Source organism: Alligator mississippiensis, chromosome 6, assembly GCF_030867095.1.
Source record: "Alligator mississippiensis isolate rAllMis1 chromosome 6, rAllMis1, whole genome shotgun sequence".
In the NCBI taxonomy this organism is placed as follows: Eukaryota; Metazoa; Chordata; order Crocodylia; family Alligatoridae; genus Alligator; species Alligator mississippiensis.
The window spans coordinates 77,993,761-78,018,273 of record NC_081829.1 but is presented as its reverse complement, the minus strand read 5'-3'; the positions used below and the strand labels follow the sequence as shown (position 1 = coordinate 78,018,273).

The 24,513-nt window shown below is 41.2% G+C and overlaps 1 protein-coding gene across 3 annotated transcripts in view; it reads left to right on the top strand.

Moving 5' to 3' along the window:
• Positions 1–24,513, top strand: part of MGMT (O-6-methylguanine-DNA methyltransferase) — a 361,778-nt gene that overhangs the window by 323,112 nt on the left and 14,153 nt on the right. Inside the window, exon 7 of one of the 3 annotated variants that reach the window (XM_019482897.2) lies at positions 9,952–11,808. The exons of the other annotated variants lie outside the window; for them this stretch is intronic. Within the exon in view, the coding sequence (XP_019338442.1) occupies positions 9,952–9,984 (33 nt within the window). The 3' untranslated portion in view covers positions 9,985–11,808. Of the gene's footprint in view, positions 1–9,951; positions 11,809–24,513 lie in introns of those variants that run through there. 3 annotated transcript variants of the gene reach the window in all.

The window sequence follows — 24,513 nt, the reverse complement described above, 5'->3', positions numbered from 1 at the left end:
AAACCTCCAAAACAGGTAGCCAATTCTTCAGTGCAGTGAGATTCCTTCCTGAATCAGCAATCAACTAATAGTAATTAAAATAAGCATGAGGCACTCCAGGATTACCCCAAATTAACTACCACTTTCTAAAGCTCATGGTGGGCAAACAGGGCAAAAAGGTGGACAGCTCACCTCAAAATTAGGCCTGTATTTTCTTCCCATATGGATAGGGAAAGTTCAAAGCTTCACCCTATATATTCAATGCTAATTGTTTCTGAGAAAGAGGCAGAGAGCTGAGAGTTTTTCCTATCTGACTCCATTTCTCCTTACCTGGAGCATGGGATGTGCATAGGGAGGAGGGCCTAAGGTTCTCAGTGCCTTCTAAGCAGTATATATAGACATCTCTCCAGGCTGTACCATCCCAAAACCAGCCCAACCCCATATCTTGCACATCTTTTGTATGCTTCAGTATTTTTTTTCCCTGAAATATAAAACCAAACATACTGTGCATTTGATTTTAATGTAGTTAATGTGTAAAATCACACAATTCATCTCCACTATGGTTACATTTCTTAATTATCTATAGTTATGTCTTCTCATTTGATGACAAGATTCCAATGGATAAATAGATATGAAGAATGGCCAAAATTGTAATGCTTCATGTTAAACCTTCCATGTAGGCTTCTACATGAAATTCTTTGCTTTGATTTTTTTCAAATATACTGAGCCTCTGAAACACCATTAGGCTCAGGGTTACTCAGCACTTCTCAGAAAAAAAAAGCCAGTTATATTTGGGTGTTTAAACACAAGAATAATAGGTGAAGTTCAGTTTTTGCCCCCATTGGAAATGTTTGTCAGTGTTCCTAGCATCGTGGGTATTTTTGTAAGAGAAAAGGATTTTTCACTTTCTCTTGTTATGAAGCAAGCTGAAAATGAATATTTCTATCAATGTGAAGCATCGTGGGATTCCGAAACTGTCTGAGACATTCTTTTATGGTCACTTGACTGATGCCTATAACATTGCCTGCCACTCTCTGAAATGATCCAGTGTCTAAACAGATAGTGTAGTTGTAGGAAGACTGGAATAGAATCAATGTGCCTGAGGCTGCTCTCCAGATAGTATCTGCCCAGATAGCTGGGAAGGCCTTTCTATCCAAATGAAGTGCCAAATGAATTGTTTAGTTGTTTATAGACCTTCTATCATTACATTCTTCAGTTGAGCATAAGCTACAACTTTGATTTAATATTGGCTGTAAGCTGATTTTTGTATGTTTCCACAATATTTTTGTGGGGAGAGTAAGATGACAGGTAGTTTTGTGTGGAGCCCCTACAGCCCGTTCTTTGTGCATCCATTTATCTTTTCTTCTCATTTTGTTCTTTTTCCAGTTGTTGGTAAGGCAGGCCAGAGAGGTAAGGCTTTTATAAACTGAGATGAAGCCCTGGCTCTATTGAAGTTAATGGCAAACTTCCAAACACATATATAGATATAACAAATAGTTTCAAATATGGTATATATTTAAATTCTGCTGTTGTTGTCCACAAATGAGCTTTCAGACATGAGAGTGATTGGCCTTTGCAAATACACTTGGACCTCCAAAAATTTACATGTTGTAAAATTACTGACAGAAATATTTGAAATTCAGAAATGTTTATGGGCTCCAATCAGGGTTTAAGGACACAAGTAGTAGCAACTATAGATTCATATAATGTTTACGATAATTATGGCCTACCCTAATAGAATGAACTATGCCAATGTAATTTACAAGTAATTACAGTCAGTCTAGTTGACAGTGACCTTAAGCAATAACTCCTAAGGAGAGTAAAAACATTAAAATTAAAATGGAATTAACATATTAGGTATTAAAATACATACGTTGAATGAAGTTGAGGCTTTTAGTTGAAATTATTGACCTGTTGGAAGAAAGAGGGACAGTGGAGTGATATTTTGAGTGTTATTACTTAGACTAGAAATTACTTTTTAGAGCCCACAGGCCACAGACTGTTTCATTATACTTAAGGATTTTTGTCCTTTAAAAAGGACACAAATGATTGTTGAAAAACCTGTTTTTTGAAAAAGCTTGTCCCCTGATTGATAATCTGTCTCATAATGTTTATGTTCTTAGCAACTGTTACGTTTTCTCTAACCTTTTGGTTATTGAGAAAATTGTGACATGGTAATTCAAGTTTCATGTAGAGTCTTTTGACTTCCTTGACCCTTTCAATCTGTTTTTTGGCCTGGGTACAGCAAAGAAACTATATTAGTCTAATTGGTTGACTATCTCCTCCAACCAGTAGGCAAAGGTCAGACATCTAATCTGACTCTTTAAGATCTCTCAACAACCTTTCTTTGATACTGCGATCATGGAATTTTATTAGACCGTGGTCATTGGATCCTACTTCAGATATTGCAGGATTACCTTGAATTGTTCCTTTCTTCTCAGCCTGATCTATTCTAGGGATAGATCAGAGGGTAGTGGGACACTAAAGAGATTTATCTTGTTGAGGTGCTGCATTTTTTCAACTTCATCTTCAAGGTATATGGTGAAGATTATGGCACATCTTAGCTCCAGGGCAACTCTGTGCATCTTCTTCAAGAAAGCAAAAAATGTCACATTGCTCAAAGAAACATTACTTTAAAAAAAGTTTTATGCATCTCCTCTCTTTGTAAATATATATTTGTGATTATCTAGCTACTGATCCCCTATGGGTACATCTACACATGCAAGTAAGGCAAGACAATAAATACACTCTGGAACACTTTGAGCTGAAATAAATTTCTCCCAGGCAAGAATCTACATGTGCACATGGGACAGCAGCAATTTGAGCCAGGGTGGGCCAGGCCTGGGCTGGCAGGGGACACAGTGGGTCAGCCTTGGGCTCTAGGTGGCAGTGTTGGGTGGTGGAGGGGTTGACAGGGTTCTGCCCCCTACCTGACTGGGCACAATGTATGACCATGGTCACTTTCCACACGTGCATTTGATTGCAGTCAATTATTCTGCTGTATCTTGTGGCAAGGTTAATTAGTTTACTGTGCCTTAGTACTGGCACACATGGAGACAGTGATGCTCTACTGTGCAGCTAAGTCTACTCCGCAATAAAGCACACGTGTAGATGTACCCCTAAAGCATCTTTTGATCTTAATTATAACTAAACTCCTGCCCTATGCACCACAATTTCTACACTGAACATTTTGTCCCCCTTTTCTATTTAACAAAAATAAGGGCCATGGAAGTAGAGATCACCATTTAAACCTTAGAAACAATAATTTCCTCTGAGAAAACTTAGGAAAGATTTCAATCTGGATACAAACTTTTGGTTTATCTCTAGTTACTGTATTAAGTAGCATATATAATTTCCTTTCAAAAAGAAAAAGGTGGTGGTATTTTTTGTTTAAAGTACAGGTGGATATATGATTCCAACCTGAGGATGCCTATGAATTACTTACAGTATTTATCTACAGTTGGGAGGGTACAACCAGAAATAGAGAAGGGACTTTTGAAGGGGAGCTTTCTCAGACTTGGGATAAATTTCTAAAGTTTGGTGCCTTAATATTCAGTTAAATCTAAATATGTTTAGGCAGCTTAATTAAAGAGAGTTTAATGGGCTGAGCAACCTGCTATATCTATATATAGGGATGGAAACTCACTTAATTTTGGGCATCCAATTTGAATTTGATATGTTGGGAGAGGGATTATCATACAGAGCAGTATAAAGCAATATTTTGGAAGCAGCAAGAGACAGACACATGCTGGCTAGGAAGCTTGAAACCAGAATATTTCCTAGAGTTTTGACAGTGGTAAACTTGCTTTTGCCAAGTGCCATCCCTCCAAAAGCTTACTTGTAAATAAATCTATCTAACAATATAGTATTCTGTGCATCTGCCAATAGATGTCTTCCAGGATGTGGAGTAATCCAGCCATGGAGTCTGATCCTTGTTAACCTCATGGAAATAGCTGATGGCAAAACAAGATACTACCTGTCGCTCTATTTTGCATTGTAATATATATATATATATTTGACCAAAATGCCCCAAAATACCATTGGGACCCTCAAGTAGTACTGATTTTCTGCCACTGACAACTAAGACCAAATTGCAATCAGTGACTTATAGTTAAAGGGCTCTGTATCCTTTACCAATCTACTAAGCCATCCAATTCCCCATAATCATGTTTTAAGATGGGTCAGGAAATAAGTTTCCCCCATGGTAACCAGCCAAACTCAGAAGTAGGAGAAAGCATAGTAGAGCATAGGCCAGGGGTGGGCAAAATGCGGCTCGTGGGCCAGATGCAGCCTGCCAGGCCATTCTATCTGGCCCACGGGTCCCCTAAAAAAATTTAGAAAATTAATATATATCTGCCCCTGGCTGCCTGTCATGTGGCCCTTGATGGCTTGCCAAAACTCAGTAAGTGGCCCTCTGCCTAAAATAATTGCCTGCCCCTGGCATAGGCATTGCTACTCCCAGATCATCCCTGACCAGTGCTTGTCCAACTTCTTCTTTAACCCCTCCAATGATGGAGATAACACAACTTCCCTAGGCAATCTTCTCCATTGCCTCACTCTTCTAACAGTGAAGAAGTTTTTGCTGATATCCAAGCAAACTAGGCTTTGATGCAACTTCAAGACATTGGTCCATGTCCTGCTCTCTGGAACAAGAGGAAAAGTGTTTTCCCTCTTCTTTATGGCAGCCCTTCATATATTTGAGCACTGCTATCATATACTGTATAGCATGTCTTTTCCCCAAGCTGAACAAGTCTATTTCCTTCAGCCTCTTGTGTGGCTTGCCTTCAAAGTCCTTTATAATTTTGGTTGTTCAGCTGTGGACTGTCTCTAACTTCTCCATGTCCTTTTCAAAATGTGGAGGCCAGAACTCCACACAGTACTTTAGATGAGGCCTAACCTGTGCTCCTGTGTTTTGTACATGTTCCTACTAATGCAGCCCAAAGTCTCATTCAACTTTTGTGCAGCTGTATCAAACTAGAGACTTAGGTTGAGTCTATGATGTACCAAGATTCCTAGATCCCTTTCCATAGTGCTGCCATCCAGACAGATGCCATTTGTATTTGTGCTTTTATTCTTTCCAAAATATAACACCTTGCATTTCTCAGCATTGAACTTCATCCTGTTAGCTCCAGCTGAGCTTTCCAATGTCAGGATCCTTCTGAACAGCACTGCTGTCCTCCAGTGTTTGCAGTCCTTCCCAGTTTTATATATTCTGCAAACTTGCTCAAGGAGTTTTCTCTTCCAGCATCCAAATCATTAATAAACATGTTGAACAGCACTGGGCCCAGGATAGACCCTGTGGGGCTCTACTTGAAACCTCCTGCCATTCTGACATGGATCCATTTATAATTACCCTGTACTTGTGGATATTAATTCATCACCCCTCCATCAGACTCTCCCTTGAATACTCCAGCACCAACATATCCTTTTCAGACACAATGATCACTATCCAGAATAGTAAAATACAGACCACGATATGCAAGATACCCATGGACCAACATACATATCCGCACAGAACCAGCAATCACCCTAAATACGCCAATCAAGCTGTAATATACAGCTAAGCCCTCCAGTACCACCAAATTTGCACTGAGGAGAATACCCAGGATCGTCACCTCACAAATCTCAAAAAGGCTTTCACTCAACAAGGCCACTCCTCCAGAGAGAGAGATTGCACTCTTGAAAGAGCCACCCAGATACCACGTGAAGAATAGCTGCAGTACAGAAGAAAAACCCTCATGAATCACACACCACTGGTTATGACCTATCAACCCTCCCTGGAACATATACAGAAAAGCCCCAAACAATTGCAACCCATACTAGAAGAAGACCCAATTCCTAAAGAGATCTTCCCAGAACCATCCATCCTAGCCTTTAATCAAGCACCAAACTTTGCCAACCTCATCACCAGAAGGAAACTTCCTACAGCCCAAAGCATACCAAATGGATCAAGACCATGCTATGACAAGAAATGTAAAAGCTGCCAAAGTATCTCCACCACTGCCACAATTACTACACCCCACAATAGAACTATCAGAATTCCTGGATCTTACAGCTGCACCTCCAGAAATGTCATATATCTCATCCAGTGCATCAAATTCTCTGATAGAAAATATGAGAGAGACCAAACAACAACTGCGCACCAGAATGAATGCACACTGGAAATATGTCAAAGACAAGAATACCCAATTACCTGTGGAGGGGACATTTCTCACAAGACAACCACTCTTTCTCTGATCTCTCAGTTCTAATCCTCAAATAGAATTTATAAAACACTTTTAACAGACAAGCCTACGAACTTCACTTCATCAACCTATTGGATACAAAAAATCATGGACTAAATATAGGCATTGGATTTATGATGCATAACCTGCCTAGCATGTGACTCCTCAGGTACCTCTCCACTATTTACCAGCTAGATTCATTTTCCCCATCCTGCCTCCCCTCCCCCCCCCAGCTCCCCAACTGAGCTCTCACCCATTGACTCCTTAATTTACATTGTCACTGACTGGCTTTCTTGCATGCATACCAGCGCCTGGCTTCTTTACTAATTTATTCCACCTAAGAAGAGCACACACCAACTGCAGACGTTTCCTCAGCCTGATGAAGGGTGTTTGTGCCTAAAAGCTTGCAAAGAAGATTTTTATCCAACTATATGAGTTGGTCTAATAAAAAAATATCAGATTTACCCAAAAAACCTTGTCAGCCCCCATAGGACACCTTTATCCTTCAGTGTGTCTTTCTCATGGTGTTATGCCTATTAACTCCTTAAGTCAGTTGAAATCCACCTTCTTGAAATCTAGTTGACTTTGCTCTGCTGACCTCATGCTTTCCCCATCTCAGGATCATGAATTCTATCACATCATGATTGTTCCACCAAAGTTTCTCGTCACCTGGCATCCTCTGCCAATTCTTCCCTATTGGTTTGAATAAGATCCAGTAGGTGTTTCCATAGTTGTATTCTAAACTATCTGGAACAGAAAGTTGTCCTCCACATAAGTTAGGAGCTTGCTTGACTCTGTTTGGCTGTATTATTCTTCCAGCAGGTGTCCAGAAAACTGAAGTCTTCCATCAGTGCCATCTCATAACTTTTGGACACCTTGAAGAGTTCCTCTTCCTGACTTGGTAGTCTATAATAAATCCCCATCATTATATTGGTTTTGGTGATGATGCCTTTTAAACTTTAGCCTTCAAAGACTGTTTTTATGTGTATTTTGAAAACTACTGGGTAGATTTGCAGGGCCCGACATGTAAATTAAAAAACCTGTGCATCTATCTTTTCTTAGGAATCCTATATATGCTAATGTAAATATGTGTTAATTAGATGCTGCCCTGTGGCTCCTGGTAAGTTGCTAGTGTGATCCTCAGTGTCAAAAAGGTTGTGTAGCAGTGCTTGAGAGAGTATGTTATCAAAAGAGTGCCTTTCTGTACAGTGGAAAAGAAAGCTCTTCAGTAACTAATTTGAAGAGCTTATGCTTTCCTTGAGAATAATGAAGAACTTATCTAACCCTACCATAAACTGTAAAATTGCATTTTTATGCATGTAACCCAAATTATTCATATGCTGTATTTTTGTTTAAGCATTAAAGTTTTAACTTTTTAAATATACAGTTTGAAATTGAAGATACACAAGTATATACACATGCAAATATAAATATATCTTACTGAACACACAGCCCATAAAATATGTAGTATAAGATCACTCATTTATTTAAGGATGCTTTTTACTTCAGATAGAAAATGACACAAATCTAAATATTACAATGCAGAGTAATGTGTAACTGTCTGTATGTTATAGCCTTAACACTATACTTTTGATGCAGAAAAGATATAGCAGCTGCACTTTAATTTCAAGCAAATTGATCCCAGATGTAAATGTTGTTTTGTTCATCCAAGATAGTGCACAGGTAAAACAAATATCATCAGTTTATAGTCCAATAGAGTGTTACAACAAAATCCATCCTCTTTTGCCTGGGCACCTATAAAAGCCTACTGGTTGTGACAGAAGAAGATTCCTGGAAAAGGAAGCAGTAAAAAGAGATAGCTTTGCCTTTTATCCCTTTGGGATACAACCACCTATGATCTACTAGTTGCAGAAGGGATGGATTTCTTCATCTGTCAGTTAACTATCAGGGTAAATCTAAATTTGCCTCCTTCTAATGTTTTCATTATGTATGATTCTGTTCAACTTTATTTCTGTTTGGCATAAAGGACAAGGTCCAGATTGACCAGCTCAGTAAATTGGGCTTAGCCACAAAATACATAGCTCTGCTTCACTGATTACCTGAAAGATCCCCCAGGCTCAGCAAAACCAAGATTGGTGCCCAGATGTAAGAGTTCTTATATCATTCCCAATGAGGTGGACAACACTAGTAAAGGAGCTCAGCCACCCAGCTGAACAACATAGAAAGTCAGAATAAGGACAACCTGCTCATGCCAGAAAGCCATAGAAGTGGATCATTTCCCTCCCTCTACCCCAAACTGAAAAGCTGTGCTAAGCACAGCTTCAGCAGTTCAACAGAACTATCCAGTAGCAAAAAAAAAAAGGATCTTCCAGGCCAGTGGTTCCTCCTTTCCAATTTACATTAACCAATTATGAAACAATTAAGCTGATTTCAAATTATACTATCTTACTACAGCTTATATTGAACAGATATAACTGTTTCATCTGTGCACTCCTATGCCAGTGTAAGTGGGGATAGACTTCTTAAACTTTAAATTCATTTCATTCACCAGTTTGGTTCCACTTATACTGAAATGTACAGAAGAAGCACTTCCTTCTGTTTAGCTCAGACAAGTTCTTAAGTAACAAATCCCCACCACCACTTTGAATATAGCATATCATTTTTTGTCCACAGCTTTAATTAAATCATTTTGTGTGGACCAGTTTGTTTTAAAACTTGTTTAAGCTAAACTAGTTTAGGTACCCATTCTAGGAGCTTAAACTGATGCAATTTAAATCTAAACCAGTGTATTTAAATCAGTTCACTGAAACTGTTATAGAAAGAAAAATATTGGGCTAGATTGTAAATGGCCTCATACACAAGATAGTAGGGGTGTGTGAAACGGGCCATAATTGATTTCAATTTGGCCCGAATCAGGGACAGTGATTCAGTTCATTGATTCTGATTGCTGTCCCTGATTCGATTTAGCTGAATCCAAATCTGATTCAGAGAATGAGTGATTTGGCCATAGACACACCTTTAAGTGTTTTTTTCTACATACCTCAAGGTACCAGGTGTGGCTTATGAACGCTGCGATGCTGGGGCGAATGGAGCATCCAACAGGAGTGGGGGCAAGGGCCCCCCTCCCCCCCCCCGCCGTGTGCTCACTGGTGAACCCGGAAGTGGACCAGAAGTATTTCTGGTCCACTTCTGGGTCTGCCAGGGAGTGCGCTGATGCCCCCTCCACAACCCCCTGGCTTAGCGATTGGCCGTGGGGGGATCCTGGGTGCCCCCCCAGACCCAGGAGGCACCAGTTTCCAAGCCGTGGAGGCCGGAAGTGCTTTTGGTCCACTTCCAGGTCTGCTGCCGAGCACACTGGGGCCACCCCCCCGCACTCCTGTGAGACATTCTTCCGCCCCACCATCACAGCATTCACGAGCCACCTGGTAGGTATGTAGAAAAAACATTTAAAGCTCTGCCTTCTGCATCCTGCTATATGTGCCCTCCTTTCCCCACCTACTCTCCAGTGGCATTAAGAGGTAAGTCATACTGTCTGTATCCTGAAATCTGTATTCAGAGCCTGATTGTAGGTGAGATTTTAACTGATTAAGGCATTTGGGGTTTACCTTGCTGTTTTATACCATGTTTAATAATAGGGTATATATTTTATACATTAAAATCAGATCAAATACGTGTTGTGTAAAGAATTATAATATTTCTGCTTCTGTGAGTTGCTGCTCTTTATATTTGGATTGTAAAGCAGGTTACATAGATATAAATGTTAATTTTCTTCATTGTTGGGTTGCAGGAGCAGACGTGGGGGCGGAGAGCCTCTCAGTGAACAGGGAGAAAGGAAGCATTTTCTGAAAAGAGGTCGTGATATGCTCTCAGCCCAGTCTACTTGACAGAACTACTGTATAATAGCAGGGCACTTACCTCAAATCATAGGTTGTGAAAACTGACATATCCATTCAAATTACTCAAATAGCCAACTGTTCTCTTGTGCAACTTCTTATGTAAGTGACACAGTGACAGTGATCCAGAATCTAACTTGCTGTTGTCTTATTCCAACTGGAATTATGAAAGTTTGTGACATGTGTTAGGTATAGCAGGAGAATGACTGTTGGTTGCAATGTGTGCTTTGTGTATGTGCATGATTAGTCAAAGTTAAGGTCCGTCTCCCCAAGCCTGGTATGTTTTGTCAGCTCAGTATTACTGTGTGGCTATTATGAATCCCGTTCCACCTATCCTGCTGCTGCTGCTGCTTTTGTGTTATTTGAATAAGAAAATAGTCTTACACCAAAGTGTTCTTGGCTTCTTTAGTTGCAAAGCCACTGATTTTCCTTCTCATCTTAACTATTCTATTCCGAGCATTGGAGAGCTGAGTGACTAACATTTTTCTTGCTTTAAGTACATAATTCTACACCCTGGGATGCCCTGTGTGTGCACCTCTTCCAGAAACAGACTCCTTTGTATGTTTTTTGAAAGAAAGTATTTTCATATAGAAATGTATAAGGAAACTAATGAGCCTTATGGTCCAAAACTTTTCGAGTTGTATGTAATTTTCATCCTGCTCTGGCTTCTGAATTTCATTGTTCAGTATTTTAGGTGAGATTCTATGCTTCAACCATTGTTTCATCTTTCCAGTCTTGGGCTGTCAGGAGCTGAAGGGCGTCTAGCATAACTTAGGCTGTATCTCCACCGCAGTAAAAAATGTGAGTATAGCAAGTGTAATGTACCCAAGCTAGCTTTAATCCAGTTAGTGTAGGCAGCAGTGATAATGAAGTTGCAGTAGCACAAGCTTCATAGCACATTAGCCACCAGAGTAAGCACTAGGGGACCTGAGCTAAGTTATACAGATTCACTGCTATGGGTACTGTACCTAATGAAGTTAAGCTTGGCCAGGTATGGCTACTTGCACCGGAGTCACTCCTCCAGACATAGCATTAGCCATCCCTGGGAGCCAATCTAAGCTATAGCAGCCTTACCTAGCCTGGTGGGCTGCAATGTTGTCCAGAATCACTTCAGGGCTGCATATTTTATCCCTGTACCCAACCCACCCATGTATCATGATTTGCATATGGGCAGGGAGGATGCTGGGGAGTTGGCCTTATAGCTAATGATTACCATGCCTGTGCCAGGGGATTCTTCCTATGCCACAGTCAAGGTGTTTAGTAGGGCTTTTTTATTCTGTTGCTGTTATCTTCTCCATGCTGTAAAGAGTCGATAAGAGAGGAAGTCTCTCAGTCTTTAGATTTCTATTCAAAAGGATATAGAATTGAGCACAAAATTGGGTCTGAACTTCCTTGAGCTTCAAAGAATTTTCAGTCTGGATCCAAATATTGAAGCTTAGATCTGTCTCCCTTCATAACTCTTTTTTAACAAGATAACCAAAAAATAAATCACTGAATTATTAAGGAAAACTTAATAATTAAGTCATGTTTATCTACATTTCTTCAAGAAAAACTAGGCCAAGGTATTCTATCACAGTCAAAAGAATAATTAACCTCAAGCAAATTTATTACCTCCTTGGACAGTGGTTGTAATCATGTTTTGCAGAAAAGCTTTCATAAGGAGAAAAATATTCTTGCTAAATGTCTGTAGTGATCTTCATTGCCTGGACACAGTGGCCAATAAAATAAAATCTATTGACTGATGAGTCTGACATCATGCAGCCTCCACTGTAATGAATGAAAAAAAAAACTATAAACAACAGAATTCCAGTAAGAGCAAGAATTGCTCTAAAACAGGAGGATTGTTCTAAAAGGAAATGGTTGGAGCTTTACTCATCTTCACTCCTGAAAAAATAAGCATAAACAACATGCAAAGAGGTAAAATTGAAGGACATATGACAGCCTGGAAAATCAGGGAAGGTATGTGTGTTCTTACTGATTTCTTTACTAAATATATGGCAGCTGCTCCTCATCGATTCAGTGTATGTCTTCGTGAGGTACTCACCATGACCATTTTGTCTATAGCTATTTTCCCATTTTCCTTCTCATCACCCATAGGAAACTTTATGAGCATCAGTGTGACCTTTTCTCTAGCTAAGGACAAATGGATATGATTTCTTTGACCACTCCAAGTGAGAAATTGAAAAACATGGTTTAACAGCAATGTGAGATGTCCATCAGGATTTCAGCCTGCTGTCCACAGCTTTCCCAGCTCCTTTAAGACCCAAATACAGTGCTTTACAATAGGGGTTGGCAACATATGGTCTGCAGGCCAGATCTGGCTAATAGTGTGACTGGATCTCGCCCATGGAGCTGGAAGGCTCTGCCCACACCCATGTTGGGGCTGGGGATTGAGGAGCTGTACTGCAGCTGGGCAGCTGGAGGACTCCCAGATGTGGGGGTGTTGATCTGCCCCCCCCATGCCCCTTCCTTCCCCCCTCCACCCACCACAACAGACTTATCAGCTGGAGGCAGCTGTATTCAGCATGGTGAGGACTGCTGCCTGTTTAATCTATGATCAAATCTCTGAAGCAGTGCCTAATCTTTTCTGAATTGATTCGGGGGCTTCCAATTCAATTTGGACCTTTTGATTGGTCTCCTGATTCTATTCGGAGTCAGAGATTCGGCGCCGAATTGGACTGAATCGCCTCAGAATCGATTTGGCTACCGAAGCTTCAACATAGTTCCCAGCTTCCCGGCCCCAGTACAGCTCCCCTCTGGCTGAAGTTTATGCTTGCACTCGAGCTGGGGCTGAGGGGGGTCCTGGTAAAAGCAACAGTGGCACCAGCAAAACTCCCATCTGCCTGGCCGTGGCACAGGCAAATGCCCCTCATTGCTGGCACATGGCTGAAACTGCACACCTGACTGGAATGAAATTCTGACCTCCGGCTTGAAGAGGCTGCTGGTCCCTGCTCTGCAGCATTTTCATTTGGGGGCTGAATGGTAATTCAGCTAGATTTTCTTCATTTGAACCTCAGCTAACAAGCTCATTTTGAATAAGTTTGAGATTCTGTGAAACTTTCCTTGTTTTCCACAGCTAAGACTTTCTGAATTATTTGGATGCAACCAAATTTTTCAATGGAGTTTCATGTTGTAGCTTCTTTTTTTCATTGTGTATTTCTCAAACCCAAAATCTTATGAGCTTATGATTAATGCAAAAGTTTTGAAAAAAAAGAATTCACCACTTTTGCTTTCACATTCATCTGTGCCCTATGGGTTCAAAATAAAGCTCAGTGGGTATGAAATGATTGGAACCTAAAACAGATATGTAGTTTTGAGGAACATTATGTGAAATAAAAGCCAATAAATTGTTTACCATTTAAAACCAAAGAAGATGTCATCATGGAAGCATGTTATGATATTAAAAGATGATGGTTTCAGCCTTTGAAAAAAAAATCCTTTGCTTCTGATTTACATCCATGGAAAACAATTCACATAGAGACTGCCATTGTATTTGTGTTGTTTCATGAAGATGTATTCACTTGTCAATAAATGTTTATATTTTTAAGCAAAGTTTTATAATTAAGACAAAAATGATGATTATCTAAGGAACTCACCAGGAAGCTATACCTTACACAAGAGGAAAAACACAGGAGTATGTTCCAATAATATAGAGTTAGCAAAGCTCTTATGAACAACCAACACTATTAGCATGGATGTCAATGAGGAAAATATTTGTTATTTATGGCATGGTCAAGACAAACTTTTTGCAGAAGTCACTATAACTTCTTTCCCAGAGATGATGCGTTTCAATGAGCTAAACTGTGACAGGACCGGGTCACTGTTGCAGTAAGTGATTTCCTAAGGAAGATCACAGGGAACAAGTTTGAACAGGTAGCATTGCCTGCTGTGTAAAACTGCCCGCCAAAAAGCTAACTGAGCATTCTGGGAATTTCATTCAGGCATTTGGAAACAAAGTAAGATTTGGATGGTAAGAAAATAGATGGTAGTTTCATGAAGAGAGGTAAAAATAATTACCAATTTGATTTTACTTATTATTTCCATATTCTGCTCTGGCAAAAAATAACCTAACATTTTGATTTAAGTAGAATTCCTGTATGGATGCGCTTTCATGAGTTTCTGGTCATTTCAGAAAAGGGACTAAAGCCTGACCTCTCCACAACCTGTAACCCAAGATTTCTTACTAAACCAGTGTATTTCAGGGGGAGGAAAGTAGAATCCTGTTCAATCTTGACCACAAATTTAAGCGTAATGTGATTATGAAGACATTAGTCCTAAATGAGTAATTGGGATATATTCACATCCTAGCTAATGTTCCATTGGTATAAGCTGGTTGAAAGCATTTCACATGATGTTATACTAGCTGTAGCTGACATGCTTCAGATGCCTCAAAATCCAGTTGAGAGCTATTGGAATGATTCAGTTTATTCTTCTGAGCCCAAAGCTATCTTCATTCACCTAAAAGTCAGTAATGGTAACCCTAAAAACAAAAGATGACAGACTGTGAGTAAAGATTTTACTTGCTTAGCTCCCTAGGATGGTTCTACTTTAAGTGTTGTATTGAAGACCACAATCACTTGCATTTCCTGATGGAGCTAGGTCAGTAGAAGTTGTTGAACCTGTGAGAGTAGATGTGTTGTCCTAGGGGATGGAATTGGGAGAGGATAATTTCTTCTGTCTTCCCATCAGTCTCAGAGCTGCTAGATAAAGCACATATCTGGCAGTCTGCTCCTCCAGCAGTGACTGCACTGCCAGAAAACTCTGACAGAGGCTCGCTTACATGTTGGCTCTAGAATCCTGCCTAGTGCTTCCTCTAAATCCCAAGAGCCAACCATTTCTTGCTGAGGCCAGTGAGTGACTATCAATTACCAAATCACCTCAAGCAGTGATGGCTCACCAAACCTCCTACCTCTAGCTACAGCATACCAAATAGATCTCCCTAAAAGCAGGGTTGAACACCTGTGCTAAGTATCTGCTCCCACAACAATCTTAATGGCAAACATTAATATTCAGATAATGCAAGACAGATACTAATAGCTTAATCCTGGCTGTTTTTCCCCAAAGAGTGGTTGATGAGGTGAAGCATAGTCCACCCTGCCATTATCAATAATTATTTAACCCCTGTTCACACAGGATGGCTGAAAAAGGTAGCTGATCACATTAGTCTGAAGTCAGGCAGAAGGCAGGGCAGGGTGCCACCTTAGAGACTATGAATTAATATCTAGGGTAACACCCTGTCCTCCTTTCTACAGGATGGGTAAGTCGAAGTAGGGCTCTGGGCTGACCCCCACATTCAGAAAGCTGTCAGTTGTCCTGTAGCTTTTGGTATGTACCATATTGGAGAAATATGTTGAGAAACAGGACAGAGAAAAATGTAGAATAAGGGGTGATAGAAAGGAGGACAATTCCCTTGGGGAGGTCTGGAGTCCCTGCCTCTTGGTTACTTCTCTCCAAAGAGCAGAGAAGCCTGCAATGGAAGAAGCTAATAATGACCAAGGAACTATCAAGTTGGGGCCATTTTCAAGGAAGCTCTGAGTTTCTGAGCCCTTTCTGCTGTTTCTGTTTCCCTTTTTTAAATGATCAGTCCAGTTTGCTCTTTCTAGTCAAGTCCTATCAACAGTACTCCTTCCTCAACAAGCTCCTTCCTCTACTGACTTCTATTCCTTGAAGAGTGAGAAAGAATAAGCAGGGGACTAAGAGCTACTAGTGAAGATGGAGCAGGTGTTATCTTTGGGGCCAGAGTGACAGGCAAATAGGAATAGTCGGTTTATTGTAATAGGCCTGGGGCCTACATTATGTGAATTTGGGCTAACCTAGGTAGAAATCTCTCCCTTTTTTCTCTCCCTTTTTTCTCTCTCTCTCTCTCTCATCAGCTCTATCACCAAACACCACTAGCCTTTGCTTCACTGCAGCCATATTACTCCATCAAGACTCAGACTACAGCCTGGTCTGATATGAAATAGGCTTTCATGACTTGGCTTGCTGCCAAGCACTGTACTGATGTTTCTTACAGGAGGACCTTTCAGGGTTGCTTCACATATCTCTGGTAGATCTTGGCAGCCTCAAGAAGTGATATCCTCTCCTGGAGGCAGTGGTGGGAAATGGGAAAAGCACAAATCAGGAATTTCTGCCAACAGGATACATAGCAAGTGCCAACTCCCACAGCATGCAAGAGCTTGAGAAAGACATGGAGCTTGAGGCTGCCCTGAGGGATGCCAGTAACGACCAAGGGCTGTATGAGAGGTTCAAGCCTCAAAAAAAGCACTTGACAGAACTGGTAGAGGGTATGGCCTAGGGCACAGGAACTCAAGCCTGCTTCCAAGAGCTGACACCCTGACCCAATGCCTTTGCAACCAGAGAAAAGGCATGCAGAACAAAAGATCATTGCCCCCCTAAAAACTCCATTGGACCAAGTGCCATTAGCTTCTAAACAGAGCTGTTTGCAGCTGTAGCTGCTTATCCAGAGGCCATTCAGCACCTGCATTAGGACCTCTCCAAGCTTACCACATCTGATAGGGCTGATGAGTTTGAACACAAGCTATCATTGGCAAACCTGATTGCTGCTGCTAAAGGCCTCATCATGGAGAAGGTGCCAGACCTGGATGGATTACTCATCAAATTCTACAAGACCCTCCTTGGCCTGGACCCCCTGTGCATTTTCCAAAAGAACCTTAAAGATGTGATCCTACCAGTCAGCTGCTGGTGAGCAATCTACACACTGCCTTCGAAGAAGGGAGATCTCAGTTACATTAAGAAGTGGCAACCAGTAACACCGCTGTGTACCAAGTTACAAAATCCTGGCCAACTGGCTCAAAATGGTCTTGGCCTTGGTTGTAGTCCCAAACAGATACTGCATACCTGGGAGAACCATCCAGGAAAACTTGTTTCTGTTATGTGACCTCCTGGCAACCGTGGAACGCTTCAGCCTAAACATCAGCCTTGTCCCCCTAGATCCCTACAGCCTTTGATTGGGTCAACCACGACTTGTTATTCCAGACTCTGGAAGTCTTTGGGCCTCTCTTCATCTCAACCATCCTGTATTGAGACATATCTCTAGCCTTCTGAAGGTGAGCAGAAAGTTATGTACACCATTCCCAGCATATAGGGGACTTCCAGTAGGGTTGTCCCTCTCTAGAATGCTCTGTGTCCTAACCATTGAGCCCCTGCTGTATGTGATGTGACAGCACTTGACAGGCCTGGTTATCCTGTCAACCTCAGCTCAGCCCTTGGCCCCGCCCTGCCCCTGAGCATATGCTGATAATGTGACTGTTTTGGGGAGCAGTGAGAATGGCATCTGCCAGTCAGGAAAGGTTTCTCTTGATCTGCTATCTCGTACCATGTAAACAAGTACAGCCTGTTCCATGGTTGGGTTGTTGGCGACTAAATCCAGTGCCCCCAGCTGGAAATGCCTGGGTGAAGAGGGTATGTGCACACCCAACAAAACTAAAAACAAGACCTGCCAAGGGGTGGATGAGCTCCCAGTGAGCCAACAGCCATCCATACCTCGAGAGGAGATGGGTGCCACCAGGTTACTCTGCTTGAAGAATCACCAGTGATGCAAAGCAACTCAACTAACCTCCTGAGGCTTGTAAGAGAGTTATTACAGCATCTAAGGTGCCTCAACAGTTGCAGCAGCCTCAGGACGGATTTGACTTGACTTGAGAATGACATCCAGTCCCTGATTGACTGTCAGTGGGCCTATGAGCATGATTCCTTGGTCTAGATCAATCGAGCCAAAAGCAATATATTTGTCTTGGGCACCTGAGCAGATGCTCAGACCACAGATCTGCAGGCCTGTTCTGCTGCCACAATGGTTTCAAAGCCTTTGGCATTTTTCTGGACCCACCAGCCTATCTAGCCAAGAACTGGGAAGGCCTTTGCAAAGAAGCTGAGGCATGACTACTGTGGTGGCACTGGCACCTGCCCAGCCTCCCCTACTATGGTCAAGTCCTGATCATCACCAACTTGGTAGCTGCTATGCTGTGGTATAAATGTGCCATCCGGGACCTACCAGCTTGAAAGACTCCAGAGCCTTCTCATACACATCTTCTGGAATGAGCATTACTGACTCAAGCAGGCTGTTCTCCACCTGCCCACCAATGATGGAGTGCATCAAGGCCTGGTGAGTTGGGTAGTTGGTGAGAAAGGTAGCTGCCTTCCACCTGCAGGATTTACAGCACTTGCTTTTTACTGGTGAACCCCTCCCCCAGTGATGGCTGGCCTTTGTCTTACTACATCAGGTGGGGAACCTCAACCTTGATTGGGAACTTTTCCTCTTGAATCCCAATTGCCTTGATTGGGATGTCCTCCCGCTCTTCCACCATAACCTCACCTGGTCCTGGTGGGCCTCCTGATGGAATTGCACCGGCAATTTTCAGAGCTACTGCAGGAGTTCCTGGTTCATAACCTGGACTTGCAGCAAGGGGCACCAAGCCTTGCCTTCAGAAGCCACCTCCTTTCCTTGTTCTGCTCACACACCAAGCTGATTCACCTCCTCAATTCAGCCCAGTCCACCCAACACTCAGAAAAATCCCAGGCCAACCAGCTGGGCCTGCACTCTGTCTTGGCTGAAGAGAAATCTGTCCTGTCTGAGGATGTGCTTGCTGCCCTTAAGAACTACTTCCACACACAATGATCCCTCCCTCATGGCAGACCATCCTCCCCATCACTAGGCAGTGTCTATTTCTCTAGCTATAGACAATGGTAAGAAGTGTGCCCAGTACCCTGCTGTCCCTTCCCCTCCCCCCATGCTCAGTGAGAAAAGTGGTGGTATCTGCTATGAGATCCTGTCTGGGAAGGCACTATACACCTAGATAGTCAAAATATATCCTCCCCATGTCCTCACTGCCTGCCCTGACACAACCTGGAGATGGCACCTAATGGCAGCAACACCAGAGTAAACCCAGTCTGTACAAGCCGCCCACTGCCAAGACAACTGGCAACCTCCCGTGCCAGGTACTTCATAGGGCCCTGGCCTTGAGCACCTTTGTCCACCATCTAGACCCAGCAGCAGTGGAAACCTGTGTTTTTTGTGAGGAGGTATAGTAACTTACTCTCTTCCATGCCTTTTTGGGCTGTCCTTGGCCATGACTGCTCTTTGCTGCCCTCAGCACCCTCTGGTGCATTAGACGTGAACTTCTCCAAGACTCCATACAGCTTCTCTATCCTATGTCTAGAGGTCTGGAGGAGCTTGTTCTGCCCGGCTGGTTTCCTGCTGGGCCAGGCCAAAATGGGAACCGAAAAGCTGCAGAAAATGGCTTGCAGGGGCCAGGTCCAATGACACCGTCAAACTCTTCTGGTTCTTGGTCCGGGCACATGTCACATTTGAGTTTGGGAGCTTCACCTTTAAACAAAATGTGGACCATTGTGTATTGCACTATGCTATTGAGGGAGTATTCTGTAAGGTAGAAGATGAACAGCTAGTCCTAAATGTGTAAGCCCATGAATGTCACTGGAGGGAGAAGAATTCAGTCTCTGATGATATGAGTATTTTCATTATTGACAAATGTTTTGTGCTCAGCCCCTGAAAGGGCTACATACCTTTGCACTTTCACTTTTTTAAATATTTTAATAAAGTTTTAGAAAGTCAGAAAAGAAAGTCTCTGTCTCTTGCAGAATTCCTTGCCTGCAGGATGCTGTTAAAGGGAAGCTGCCCCCAAAATTTCTGCCAGTCTCTTAAAGTCCTGAGGTATGATGTCATCCCCCTGTGCATACTTTTTCCCTTTCTCTTACACATTGCAAAACTGGTTCACAATGGGGAAAACAGTCTTTAAAGAAGATTTTATAGCTTACCAAATTATCCACTGTTCATGGTACAAGAAGCAAAATCATAAACACTTTGTTTTGGCTACTTCTCATATGTTGGTGCCTTCACATCCTGGTGGGTTTCAATGCTGAGAATTGTCAGGACCCCACTACTGGCAAAGAGCACCAGCTGGAGACGCTTACATTCTTCCAGGCCTAACCATCAAAGGAAGCAGCCAAGAACAGCACTTCAGGGATTTGGACACTGGGAGCAATGCTGGCAGGATACTGTGTGTATGTGGGGGTGGAAGAAAGGCTTAGAAATCTACTTTACTTTTCTCCTAAAAAGAACTGCCATGTTTTATAGTCCATTTCTCTGCTATCTGCTAAACAGGGTGCTTTTTTGTGGGGAAAGAATATAATAGCCTTTCTTTGTTATTGAAGAATGCAAAATATTTGGATGAATTTCTGACTTAAAACAGAGTCTGTGGAGCCTGCATAGCAACACCACAAGCAGGCATGTTGTCCCAAACCAATTTTAAAGAAAGTAATCTATTAAAATTCCAAAAATCTAAATTCTTTCCCCCAGTTCCCCCCTCTCCACCAGTGAAGGACATTTTTAAAGCTATCCAGTGAATAACAGGAACTGACTAATTTAGGTTCAGCTGAAACTTTAAAAGTCTTATAGAATGCAGCCTTAGCTGAATTCAGTGGTATAGGCAGGGAGTTCTGGGAGAATACATTAATAGTAAACATAACAGTTTTTCTCAATTTCCCTCAAGCCAGGACATACTTTTCTGGGATTGTAGATACTTTGACTTTGTTAAAGTCTGGCCAGGAGAAAAATACAAGTTTTGCAATATTTGTTTTGAAAAAGTTTTGGTGTAAAAGAGTGGCTTCCATTACGATAAATCTCAGAAAAGAGAAAAAGGATTTTGATATGACTGAAATGAGGGTTAACTGTTCCATGCCATTATTTCCTGAGAGTAGGGACAGAAATTACACATACACTGGTATAAGCGATGTGTCTAAACCTGTAACAGAATAGAAGTTCAGTGCACATAGACCAGTTTCAAAATGGCAGAACCCAATTTAAGATAGACCTGGATGGATGTAGTATCAGATTTCATCAGTTTAGGTTAGACCGGTCTATTGACCTTCTGTTCTAGATCCCCTCCCAACTCGAGTTATGTCTCAGTTCCCCAGCATCCTAGGATACTTTGTAGCCTCCCACTAACGCCACCCCCCCACACACACACAGGATGGGCAGGCTAGCCTCCACTAATACTCCCCCGCTCCAGCAGAGCTGGATCAGCCCTGCCTATGGGTTGTTATAGAGCTGAGGCAGCAAAGCCTCTGCTCCCCAGCCTGTGTCCTGCCTGCACCTGTCATCCCGGCATGGCAGTGGATGGGAGGCAGGGGAATGGAGCCCCCACACCCTGGTCTGGTCCTGGTCCCTGACCCCCTGAGCTAGTTGCTTGCTGGCCAAGAGCCAGGGCTGGGCGTGGAGGAAGGTCCATGGTAACAGTAGGGGGTGGCGGGGTGTGCCTGACATCAATCAGGAATGGTCCCTACTCAGCTGCAATCAGCTGTGCTCAGCAATTTTTGGCAGGCTGGGAGGTGTGCAAAAGCACCCCCCACCTTTTGGCTTTGGACAGTGTTGGCATCTGCCTGCCTTCCCCAGTTGAAGAGAAAACATGAGTTTCATTCACTAACAGTGAGAAACCTGCGTAGATTGAATCGATTCCTCCTCAGCTTTTTGGCTGTCTGTACTTAGCCTGAGCATCTCCTCTGGTTTGTGTTTGTTCATGATGCCAGCAATAAAAATGATGATTGGCTGCTAAGTAAGCAAGCAGAAAAGGTCTTTCAAATACTTAGAAGTTGGTTGTTAGCTGGTGACTATTTTAGATTGTGGAGTACGTAGATTTTTCTTATTTTATTTTCAAGAACTAAAATTTAACACCAGGTACCTGATCCAATTTTTATTTGTTATCAAGATTCTGATTTCTGTTATTGTGAGCACACAAAAAGATACAGCCTGTCCAGCCTTCCAACAGCTGTTATTTATACAAATTCTCTCCTTTCTGTCAGATTCGTAGGCTAGAATAAAATGTATACTGTATAATGGATGGAAAAAAATTATGCAGAATGTGCATATAAGCTAATATCAATGAGACAAAAAGCCTGTTGTAGAATAGGCTGTTGCACTACATTTCCAACAATATAATCATGATCCCTTTTAGTCTGTAAGATGTGTATGGGATGTTGTATAAAGCAGATGCATTCAGGAAATAATGCCTGTCCAGTGTAGCCAGATGGAGTGGTATCTCCTGACATAGCATTTATTTTAATAAATGTTCAATTAAAACTACTGCTGTAATACAAGTCTGTCCAGTAGTGAGGGAATTAATAGGGTCGTTGATGGAAATAAACATTTAGGTAATTACGCTCCAGTTTTGAATGATAGCTATAGAAATAAATATTCAATGTTTCCTATAGGATTGTATCTTCTATATATGACACAGAGAGAAAATATTAGTTGTTCTATCATGTTTGCCTTAAAAATAATATTTAAATGTTCTGGGTCTGTGCTACACAAATTGTTTCTAAAATAGCATGTGTTTTCTCTCTGTCTGTACAAAATCTCTGTCTAATCTCTGGCTGTATAAATGTAGAAATAAGAAAAAAAAACCAAGAGCATGAAGATGTTTGATCAATAACAGAACCATAACCTATAGTGTATTTATAGTTTATAATCGCTTCTAATCTTGGCTAATAAGGGGAAAATGCTTCTGTGTTAGACCCTGATCCAACAAAACTACATTGTCTATGTACACATGGGGATGTCATAGGAAGTTTATGGAACAATTTAAGTCATGCTTGTGTTCAAGTGCTATCATGGGTCACAGTCTTAATATTCACTTAAGACAAGGTTTTATTAGGTTGGCTGCAACTTAGTCTTTATTATTGTATAAATTTGATTGCCTGTTGCCTTTGTTATTAAAATACATGCACGTTTTTGGCATTTTGGCGCAAATCTTGCATAAATTGGTAAAAATCCTGTTAAAATAAATGATAGTTGTATGGATTTATGTTTGAAATAAATTACATGTTTATTAAATCAGAAGTCTGGAAATGCTAATAACAGGAAGGTTGAGTTCACAATTTATTCTCAAAATGGGACTCAGCATTTGACTAGATAAATGACACATTGTGTATTTGTACCTTGTAAAAAGTTGGTTAGTTGACCTCATTTATTAGATCTTGGTGTTAATTGCAAAACTTGTCCCCCATATATTGACTCAAAATTCAGAAACAATTAGCTTCAGCCATGTTTGTCCCCAGTTTGAGTTTGCTTTCTACAAAAGTTCAGGTGGCAAAGTTGGTTTTTTTTTAATGAACATGAAAAAGCAAATTAGTCTTCATACTTGAGTATTTTAAAATAGTGCATATTACACTTGCACACTGAATATTTAAATAGTGCATATAACACACTGAGGTGTTACATTTAAACATTTTAAATGCAGTTTGTATAACTTGTCATTATTAAGTTGCATATGGAAGACAATGCTTTCCACAGCATGGAAATAAGATATCTAATACCCCTTACGAGAGCTGTGGAATGAAGGCAGTCAGGCCAGCTAGACAAGAAAATCTGACTTCCCCTTAAATGGTAGGTTGGTATATATACAAACTGTGATGCTATGATAAGGGAAAATGAAATTTAAACTGTAGCAGTTGAGCATTTCTAGGAATAATGCTTTAAGAGAACCTGGGTGAGCCAAAAAGGAAAAAGATTTAACATTTCCTAAAATTTCCAGGTATTGCTTATCTACCACATCTCCCTCACCAGATGCTTCAAAGGCTTGGAGGCATCTTAAAGTCCCCCTCTAGAATTACTTTCATTTAGGACACAGGTAGCTTACCATACTATCAGCACGAAGTAGCGAAATAGTTTCTTTAAGGAGATCACCCCAACATAGAGTGAATGGCTGAAATGTGCTAGATATCTTTTGTAGGTTGCCATAATTTACATTAGCTTTGTAGTTGCTCTAAGTTGTACAACCATCGCTGTGTGTGGAAAGGTGGTGTAATACTTAAATCCACCAAATCTCTTTTACTTTTTGCAAATGCTGCTCAACTGCATGCGAAGATGGCCCCTCTGATAAATCAAAACTGATCACCATTGATAATATTTGATGGTGAAATTCAGGCTATCAATCAATTGTAGGGAATAAAAACACAGGGAGAGAATATGTTGACTAAAATTGAATAACAAATACGTTCATGAAGCTCACAAATTGCTTACAGGCTTTTTGTAAACCAATAAGGACATAAAGGATGACCCTGTAGGCAGTTACTGGCGTACATACTATGCACACCTAAGTATTCCCCCTGAATTAATTGATGGTAATTGTATGAAAAGTTATAAGTGTAACTCTTTGTGTGGTTGACTCTTTGTTGCAAAATTGTTTGATCATCTCTAATGAATAATAACAATTAAAAGCAACAATATTGTTATGTTACTTGGTCCATATTTCAATTTTATTTCTCCAACATATTATTTATTTATGTGCTGTGTTTTTACATTAAGGAAAAAAGGATTACATGTGATGCAAGCTGTGGTAGTTTATTGTTATAACTTTATACTACTTTTGTGTGCAAGCAGTGTGTGTCTGATAGTATTAACAGGCAATAATTCTGTTTTAATT